Here is a 10,097-nt window from a genome sequence, read left to right as displayed (position 1 = left end):
CCTATCAGTCACTTTATTTATATCTTTAGCTTTGTGGCCACTATTGCCTCTCTCCCTGGGTCTGCAGCCTCAATACATTCAATACATTCACCCCATGGGCTGAACTGACACTGCCCTGTATCATTTGCCCTTTCTCAAAACCTCATTCACTCTTTGGCTTTTTAAACATCCCCGAGGACAATAGGATTTAGGGCAGTCTTTGTGCTAGTGCCAGGCCTGTATAAATAAAATGTGTCCTGTCTGTTCTCCTGTCTTTTCCATGCCAAATAATTATCAGAATCAGAGAAGATTTATTGCCGCCAACATAATTCACAAACATAAGAACTTGCTTTGGTGATATAGTGCAACATAAAACAACCTATGTACAATCAAAAAGAAAAACTATTTAAATCTGCTAATATAGAATTATAGAAATGACATCATCATAGCTGCTCTTATTTTGTGCCATGTTTATTCGTTGTTTACTCAATCTTTCATAACTGGCCTTGGCTCATCATTTCTTCTCACCAGTTAATAGTTAACTTTGCAGCGAGTAAAACAAACAATTAGAAACAAAAGTATGACTAAACGCAGTGTGACATTTCATTCTAATTACGTTTCATATTGAGTCCTTTGTTTTCACGCACGGCTGGAGTCGCACCATAAATTAATTTCCTCATCTGTCACGACTTGCATATTTTACCCACGTACAATAACCAATTACGCAACGACGCCTTATACGGGCGTGTTTTGATGGGAAGGCGTGGTCCTAGTTTGTTTTCATCATGTAATATTTAGTTTGGAGTTGGTAACAGTCATTTTAGCGTCGTGAGCGTAGCTGAAAAGGACTGCTTATGTAAGTGGCTTGAGTTATGCCTGCCCGTGCACAGTTGGTATGTATGCAGCGAATGAAATATTGCTTTTGGACTTTGTGTTCTCTGAGTCATCCCCTGATACACGCTACGCGCCTCTGTCCGTCCAGCATTTGACCATAGCTGGAGATAAATGACTGATGCAAAGTGATTGTCTCACCTTGCTTTGTGTTTCCAATGACGTCTAGTACAAAGAGAGCAAATGGTAGTTGTGCACTTTGCATAGTTGGATAGAGGCCAGCGCACCAAAGCAAGAGTATTCTATGGGTTGAAATACTGAGCCGTCGTTATGTTTCGTTTTCTTCATCTTTGTGGTAATTGGATGGGCGGTTTACTGTACGTCTCAGCAAAAAAAAGGAACGCACGCAATCTGTTCATTTTCCAGTTCGTTATAATGAGTTTGTAAACTTTCAGTGTAGTCCAAGAGTAAAAGTACACAGGAGGCATCCAAATGACAATGAATATGCACAAACTACTTTTATGAGCTTTTCATCCATGCTTGATCCTTTTGTCCACTTTTGACCACAATCCACCTACATCAAATAGCCTTTTAAAAATAAAACATAAACAAGGGTGTGACAGGGAATCAGTTCTACAGTTTGAAGTCAATGAACCTATTTTGTTTGATTTTTGTGTGTTGTTGTTTATCAATCACATCAGGTTAAAAACATTATTTGTTTAGCATTGGACTAAAAAAAAAAAAATCTTGTCTGCATTCTTCTTTTTATATAATTGTATAATGATTTTTTATGGTGTTGGCCCTACGACGAGTTGGCCACTGTCCAGGGTGCTCCCCGCCTACGGCCCAAAGTCACAGGGACCCGTGACCCCGAAAGGGAAAAAGCGGTAGAAAATGAATGAATGAATAATGATGATTTAAGGTTTTATCTGGTTCGTATTGTAATTGTAATGCATCTTTTCCTGTAAGATAAAGCACCTTGAATTACTTTGTGTTCGAATTGTGCTCTACAAATAGACTATACTAGAGAAACGCATAAAGACATATTTGAATGTGTCTTTAGTTGGATGAAACAGTTGAATTCAGCTTACGCTTTAGATAATGTAAGAGTTTTTTCTATTAAGAGTGTTTTTTTTAAAGCTTCCTATAAGTTATCTGTTCTTTTCCTTCTGTATCTACTTGCGTGCAACACCGAAATGTCCCCATTGTGTGGACAAATAAAGGCACATCTTATCTTATAACATTCTTACATACTTCTTGCATTACATATCTGTTTGAACGGCAAAAGTTACTCAGGTAAAAGTAAAAACAGCTTTCATCATTCAAGTACTATAACTGCAGCATAACTCATTACAAGTCTCGTCGCTCGGCGCTAAACACGGAAACCTATTGTACTGATGTCACCTCCTTTCTTTTTCTCTCTCAAACATACCTGAAGCAAGAGAGAACTAGTTTAATTACATCTCTGCTGCTCTCGCTGTTCCTCCTGCCCCAAGAGTAACACGCGGGTCGAGGATGTTTCTGCGGGTGCGGCGACACTCGGCAGGCTTTCAACAACACCCTCTTTCCTTTACATGCCCCCTTTTTCTTTTTTTTTTTAAACTGATGAAAAATTGCTGTTGAGAGCACAGTAATGACTTCTTACCTGGGGGGAAGCCATAAAAGGGAACAAGAGAAAAAGAGAGAGGCAGTGGAGGGGGGCAGAGTACAGGCTGGCGATAACGGTAAATGCACTGTGCTGAATAGCCCTGATTTTGTATTATTTGAATTGATGGCTGTTATTATGTTCCCTTACAGTAGATGAAAGCATTTATTTGCTCCTGTTATTTCCTCAGCGCTGCCGTCCACGTTTCATTCTGTGCCTGTTCACGCTGCGGTCCCTTGCAGCCGGGATGCATTTAAACTAACGTATGAAAGCATTTGTAAACACAGTGCAATCTTGTCAAGTGCCGGCCCGATTAGTGCCGTGGCCCTTCTCTTAAACGACTGGAACACACTCTGGAAACAAATGTGTCCTTTCACCATATTTTCTTTCATCACAGCAACACGAATAAATTGATAATTATTTGCTTTATGTTTTATCAATAAAGCCTCAATATTATTTAGCCACGAGCTGCACTGCTGCTGCTACTTTCATGTCGCTATCATTTACACGCCACAGTCTTCTTATGACAGCATCCCTTCCAATCTGCACCATCAGCCCTCCAACCACGTTCAATCACACGCGCAGCACAATCACACAGCGGCAACGTAAGGTCAGAATAATATGCTCCTGTCTGCGGTTGGAATTGAGCCACCAACCGTTGGGTTTGTGTGCGAATATTCTGCACAAATACAGGAGGCTTTTGTCTGGGCTTGGGTCTGGCACAAAGTATGCAGGCTGGATTTGAAAAGATGGTACTAAATGTTAACTAACCTCAATTCACAATGAATAAATGGTTTATTAAGCATGATTCAGGCTTAGTAACTTGTTAGTTAGTGGGTTAAAGTCAGTAGTTATGTCTTAGGGTAGTTACAAATGTGGAATCATGCAAAATAAGTCTTTTTTCATGCTTTATTAAGGTTATTAAAAGTGTAGTTTTATAAAATGTTACCGAAAAGAGGTATTTTTCCACCAACAGGATTTCCTTTGGGTTTTTTTCCTTCTGCTTTTGTGCCGTTAAGCACGACTTTGTTCCCGGGCAACTTTGGAGAGGCCTTTGGCACAGCACGGCTTCCACATCTTTGTCAGTCATGCCTCAGGGCAACTGTGGCTGTAGAATTATCTTACCCCCACCAGCGTCCGACTGTAGAGTGAGTGAATGAATAATGGACTTTAGTGAAGCTCTTTCCATGCCAAGGAAAGGGCTATATAAACTGAATCCATTATCATTACTTTTATTGATCATCTTTGTACCGGACTACGCCTTGTGTAAAACCACTTTGCTAGATAGATAATACATATATCCATAATGTAGATTTTAGACCATCATATTGGTGAATTTGGAGTATTAAAATGAGGGCTTTTAACATGAGCTGAGTAACTAGAGTGGCGGAATGAGCAGATAAATGAAAAGAATACGAAGCAGAGATGAGGGGATGAGGGGATGTGGAGCGCGTCAGCATCTGTGCCCTTTTCTGTCACTAATCTGCTGCTGTGTGTTGCATAAGGCACCGCTCTCAGCTCCCTGTCTCTGCCTGTCTGTCACCGCACTGCACCGGGCAGCAGATTTACATGTCCAACTATAACGCCACATACCACCCTCTGTATGTGCTGGTTAAAAGGAAAAAGTCCTTCAAGTGTAAGGATGCGATGGTAATGAACCAACCTCCTCTGAGGCCAATTACAATGGAATGAGGCAATGGGTCTCAAATGGTGGTGCAGGAACCTTAGGGAGACACATGGTTTAAAATGGTGAAACTCATGCCTTTCTTTCTTTTCTAGTTCTGATCTGATTTAGAACATGCCATGACACGAAATGTTTTTTAGATGCCTTTTGGGACACTCAAGGTCGACTCTCAGCAGGACATTTCTATGGCTTTCAGCAATTAACAATTCAAAACAAAAGTATTATGTATTTTTAATGGGTTTGTGTAATCCCTTATTGTCTAGATAAACTACCTTTGAATCTTTTTGTTCGATGTATTGAAGGGGCAAATGTCCTCAAGATATTTGGGAAGCTCAAACTCATGAATAATCAATACATTGTCCTGGGGTGAAGATTAGTGTGTGATTTTTATAAAACCCAAAGGTTACTCCTTAAAATTGAATTAATGAAACCTCTGCTTTAATTTAGCAAACATTTTTAAAATAAAGGCAAAAAACATTTGGCACCCTGCAGGTAAAACATTTCTTGGTTGGCCTGCCTTACTCTTTATTTGAACAATGTACAATATAGATTTTGTGAGGGCCCCTACAGACTGGGGGGGTAAAGGGCTGGCTCCAACTCGACGCCCCAGAATAAAAGTACCTAAAGTAGTACATTTAGTAAATGTCGTATCGTCTGAGATGTTTGAGCAAATTTTAGAAACACTTTGTTAAGACAAGTGAGTTTTAGACTTCTGTCGGGGATCAACATGGGAAGGAACAGAGAGCAGAGCGGATGATACATAATCCATCACTTTAAAATGTGAGTGGGAAAGTCTTCTGCCCAGGAAAAATGTGTGTTACGTCATCATTTCACAGAGGAGCACAGCCATTTGTATTTAAAACATTTAAGATCTGAAACGACTAAACGAAAACTGCCAAAGTCACTTTATAAAGTTCTGCATTTATTGTATGAACAATTTAATCTTCATAAAGAACTTGTGCCTTTTTTGAAATGTCTTTTTTAATTTAAATTTGTTTTATGGATGTCATACATTTAACAAAACATAATAGATACAACTGAATATAAAACCCAAAATAGAAAAAACAACAAACAGTTACGGTGAGTGTGAAGACAAAATACTTCAACAAACACTGAAACTTTTACCACAACCCGAGCACCTCTGTGAATACCTTTATAAAATGTACATGCAAATGCTATTAAATATATAAAAAGGTTGTTATAATGTGATTAATCTTTCATCTGACAAAGTTGATGATGCAAACATATTTGGTGTGTACAGTGTGTGTATCAGAAGGTTTAAATGATCATTATTTGGTCCTTGCCTGTGTGTATAGTGTATGTGCCAGCCATACTTCACATGTATCATATTCTTCAGAATCTTCCTCTTCTCTGTTGCTCTCACTTTAAATATCTCTAGGTTGCCCTCTTTTCCTTTGGGCAACCACTGACTTCATCAAATGATTTCCTTTAATCCAGCTCAGTGAGTTATGGTGCTTAGCTACATCTTCTTCTTCAAAGTTACTTCCCCAATCCAAATCTTTCAAGAAGATCTGACTTTCCCTGCTGTTTCCCCTTCTCCTCTCTATCCCCCTCTCTTTCATCTTCTGGACGTCCAAAGTCCAATTTTTTTGCAGCATAACCTTTTCTTTTTTACTGAGTGAGTGAGTACTTAATTGACAATATCTTAGAGTAAAATATTCACCATGCAGTAAGAAACTAAATGTTTGGCCTATTTGCTGCATAATAATTGCACAAAACTGTGATAGTCTAAGCAACAGCACATCCTCCTTGCTCTTCTCGTATAAATATGTAAAGTTTTCCACCATTCAACTGTGGTAACTGGCTCTGCAGTCGTCCCATTGTCCCATTAATTATGTTAATAGTGTGAATCACAGTTGTTGGAGCTTGTCGATAAATATGTATAGCATCTTTCAAAGCGCCGCACTTTGGTCCAAATCCTGTAGGCAGGACGTGATAATGATGTTGTTGTTGTTTGGGCTCGCATAGATTTGGTCGCACATTAGTCAGCTGCAAAGTGGCCGGGGGGATCCATCCTTCTCCGGGTATCTCTCCTGAGCCCCCGAGTGACAAATTAAATATAGAGATTCGAACACTTGGGTTTTATGCAGAAAATCCTCCACCGCGTTGCCCTGTGTCCTCATTAACTGTGAGTCGGTGTATTTACCTGTAAATGTCTCTGTGGTGTCTCCAGTCCAGAGTGATGGCATGCATGACCGCCATCCTCAGCCAGATGAGGGACCAGCACTACACTGCGTACCTGGAGACCTTCACAAGGAACTCTGACCTTGTGGTAAGTTCTGCTACACTCTACCTTTGTGTAACAACCCACTGACTATGCTATACATTATAGTACACACAATTTATGGCTGTTGTAGCAGTAGTAGTATAAAAGTAGACTTGTAGGCCGTCTTCGTTTTTGACGTTCAGCACCTCAAGTCATTAAAATGTTATTAAAATAAGCATTAAAATGAGCTGAAAATCACGTCATGAATCAGAACCAGAGCATTTACACAACGTCAGAACAAGTTAGAAGTTGACATGAAATTGTAAAGTTCTCAATCGTGTCGTGAGAAAATATTTACCATCACTGTGTGCATCCCCCGTTTTAATTTAACTTTCCACAATACCTAAATTTGTTTTTAATTTAGTCGAAGCAATTAACCGTTGTTTTTGCTGGTCTTTCCTTGTAGGACTTTCTGATGGAATCCTTTCTACTCTTCAAAGAACTGATTCGAAAACATGTCTATCCGTCTGATTGGATGGCTATGATCATGGTCCAGAACAGGTATGGTCCAGTCTTTGCGCCGTGGCTCCCTGGGGGCCTCCTGGCGTCCCACAGCACCTTATTTATTGCCCAGAAAGCATTGATATTTTGAAATTGCTTTGGAGACTCGCTGTGACTAGCTTATCCGTAAAAATACACAGAGGAATAAGACGGAGACAGTAAATCAAAGCCACACTAAAAGCGAAAATGCTGACGAAATGCTGCAGAAGTGTGTTTAATTGAAAGCATTCCACTTGTGTGGTTTTAAATGTACACCTATGGGTATTGTTATGTCTTTATGAATACAGTGATGATAAAGCGGTCAAAGAAGTCAGTAAATATTTGCTTTTGTAACTAGGGACGTTAGCGGTATGATTTATTGTGAGAAGATACGTGGTGATTTAATGATTATTCACGATTAGGCCGTAGTTATTTTATTACTTGGTTTACGGATTTTTTAATGAAATATATTGCACAGGCGGACGAAATATAAATAGAGATATTGCTTCACGCGCTCTTGTATTTTGACTTAATACCGCCTTTTACATTTAATTTAATGCTATTTTGCTTTGTCGGCGGTACTTTATAAAAAAAAAAAGATAAAAAATCATTTTATTGATATTGTATAAATCAATAATCTAAGTGCGGCGGATTTGTAAACCAAGTAATAAAATAACTAAGGCCTTATTGACATCATGACCAAACAACAAAGACATTTTTTTTATCATTTATTAGGCCCGAGCGCCACAAGCTGGCGAGAGGCCCATTAATCTCGTAAGGCCGTGCGAAGCACGGCTGCGAAAGTGCGCACGTAGTCCACCCGCCCACTTCCAAACACTCACTAACGCACTCCTTCACTCATGCACGCCCCGTGCATACTAATTAGTAGTAGGAAAATGGAACATTACCGTTGTAAACGGGCGAAGCCCGTGCAAAAGTGCGCACTAAACGAGCACTTTACATTGGGATGACGACCGCCTTATAAAGTACTCATTTGCGCTAAGTAGCTCACGAATATGTTCCCCATCTCTTGCATGTTCCGTGCATATAAGCATGTAATGCAAAAATTGAACATTATTACTGTATAGAGGGCCAAAAACACAAAGTAGGCGGAGCCCACTCAAAATTATCGAAAGTACCCGTCAGCGACCAGGGACCCACACCATGAGGTAGGAAAGCGCGAGCGCTTTCAGAAAATGTATAGTTTATGATATTTGAAAAATGGGAAACATTGTTTTCGCATCGGAATATTATTCTTTCTTTCTTCTTTCTTCTTTCTTTCTTTCTTCTCGGGACCAACCCCCCTATTTTTCACCCAGTGAACATTGACGAAAAGTCACAAAAATTTGCACACCTCTAAAAATCGTGCCTCTCTACATTCTGGCTATTTCCCTTTTCTAAAATAAAAAAAAATGTGCGCGTCAGCGCCCCCAAATGTACCAAAATTGCATTGAGAGATGGGAAATGACCCTAAAAAAATCTGATCGTATAATCATGAAATTTGGCGCAGAGGTAGATGGTGACAAGTGAAGTAAAAAATATTATTACGGCAACGCCGTCCGCCCAACCAAATGTCGGCCATATTGCTTCAAAAATGGCTAAACATGACTTCGGAGTTTTTCCAAACGTCGTACTTTTACGAACTCCTCCCAGGGCGTTGGCCCTAAAAAGCTGAAATTTGATGAAAATGCTACTGAGGAGTGGGACATCAAAAGTTATTCAAATTACATTGATACCTGTCACGGTCTCTGTGCGGCGAAGCCGCAAACTGTAGCAAGAATTTCAGAAATCTCCCAAATTTTACATCTCTGCCGTTTGCGCAGATAAAGTCCGAATTGCGTCAAATTAGAATCAGTTGTTAAACTCTTTGCCCTAAACCTACTTGAAGTGAAATAAATTAATTTGGAGCCACAGCGCCCCCTACAGATTTTATATGGAGGTTAAATATTTAGTTTTGCGAAATTATATGAAATTTGACACACAACTCAATTTTGGCCCCATCAAAAAAGTCAATGACTCAATAATTGTTATGGCGTTGCCGTAGCGATGACCAAAACCTTCCATGTTATTCCAATGGGGAAATCGCCAGAACATGTTTACACTTTAGACTTTCACAAACTCCTCCCAGGGCGTTAGCCCTATTAACCTGAAATTTGGTGAGACTCATCTTCAGGGGTGGACCATCAAAAGTTATCCACATTTTCATTCAAAGAGACACGGTGTCTGTGCGGCAAAGCCGCACATTTTGCCAAGAATTCAAAATAAAATTGCTTTTTGATGGTAAAACAAAGGGAAGAAGATGTGACAGCGTCACAGATTCAGCAGTAGGCGTACTAAAAGAACAATTGGGGCGCGTTAGCGCCCCCTCCTCTTGCGGCGTGGCGGCGGCGTGGCGAGGGCTGATCATTGCCGCTTGCGGCTATATTTTTCATTACTGTTGTCTAAAATGTTACAATTCTTTTAGTATGTGACAGCTTTTTTAATCATATTACAAAGGATGAAGTTAACGTGACATATACATCTGGATAAAACCTTTTTGAATTTTGATTGGATTGAAATTACTTAAAAATGTTGCAATTTTTTTCGATTATATTGTGACTATTACTGATGAAACGCAAAATCTTTACATCCTATTTATAACCAAACCAGCTAAAAACAGCCAAACATCACTGCCAAACTGATAAACTCAACTAAGCAAGAACAAAAATGCACAAATCTAATCATACACAGGAAATATTTCAAATTGTATCTGAAATAAGCTTGCCTATGTACTCCCTGTCTGGCCCATATCAAGTCTTAAAACCACTGCTGTATCATACCATGCCGGAAAGCAGAATATGACATAAAATAAATGTAAAAACAAATAGAAATGTAGCAAAGAGAAAGCCTCGCGTAAATGGAAAAAGCACGTGGGAGGCGAAGGCGATGGGACGGTGTGGTAATGATGATAGATAGAAAGTGGTTGGGCTTGAAAGCAATTGCACTGAGGTGTGCCATTTAGGTGTGGAAATGCAAACGTCACAACTCCCCAGTATACCTCTTATAATGCGTGCTGAAGTATGGTCTTGATCTATCATTCTGACAGAAGTTGTGAATCTGAAGGAAAACCTCGGGTCTGTGTGCACTCGCAGCCAAGCAGACCAAAGTGTAATCACAAAAAGGACAAACAGATGCTTTATCTCACCTTTTTC

At 39.7% G+C, this 10,097-nt stretch overlaps 1 protein-coding gene across 1 annotated transcript in view; it reads left to right on the top strand.

Annotated features, from left to right (window-relative positions):
* dock2-like (dedicator of cytokinesis protein 2) overlaps positions 1-10,097 on the top strand; it is a 92,773-nt gene that overhangs the window by 62,236 nt on the left and 20,440 nt on the right. Inside the window, exons 27-28 of the mRNA XM_072439707.1 lie at positions 6,334-6,432; positions 6,833-6,927. Coding sequence (XP_072295808.1) covers positions 6,334-6,432; positions 6,833-6,927 — 194 coding nt within the window. The remainder of the gene's footprint in view (positions 1-6,333; positions 6,433-6,832; positions 6,928-10,097) is intronic.

The sequence above is a fragment of the Eucyclogobius newberryi genome, unplaced genomic scaffold (genome assembly GCF_026437365.1).
Source record: "Eucyclogobius newberryi isolate DKJ021-1_F unplaced genomic scaffold, fEucNew1.0.hap1 SCAF_11, whole genome shotgun sequence".
NCBI classification, from domain to species: Eukaryota; Metazoa; Chordata; class Actinopteri; order Gobiiformes; family Gobiidae; genus Eucyclogobius; species Eucyclogobius newberryi.
This window is presented reverse-complemented; position numbering and strand designations above follow the sequence as displayed.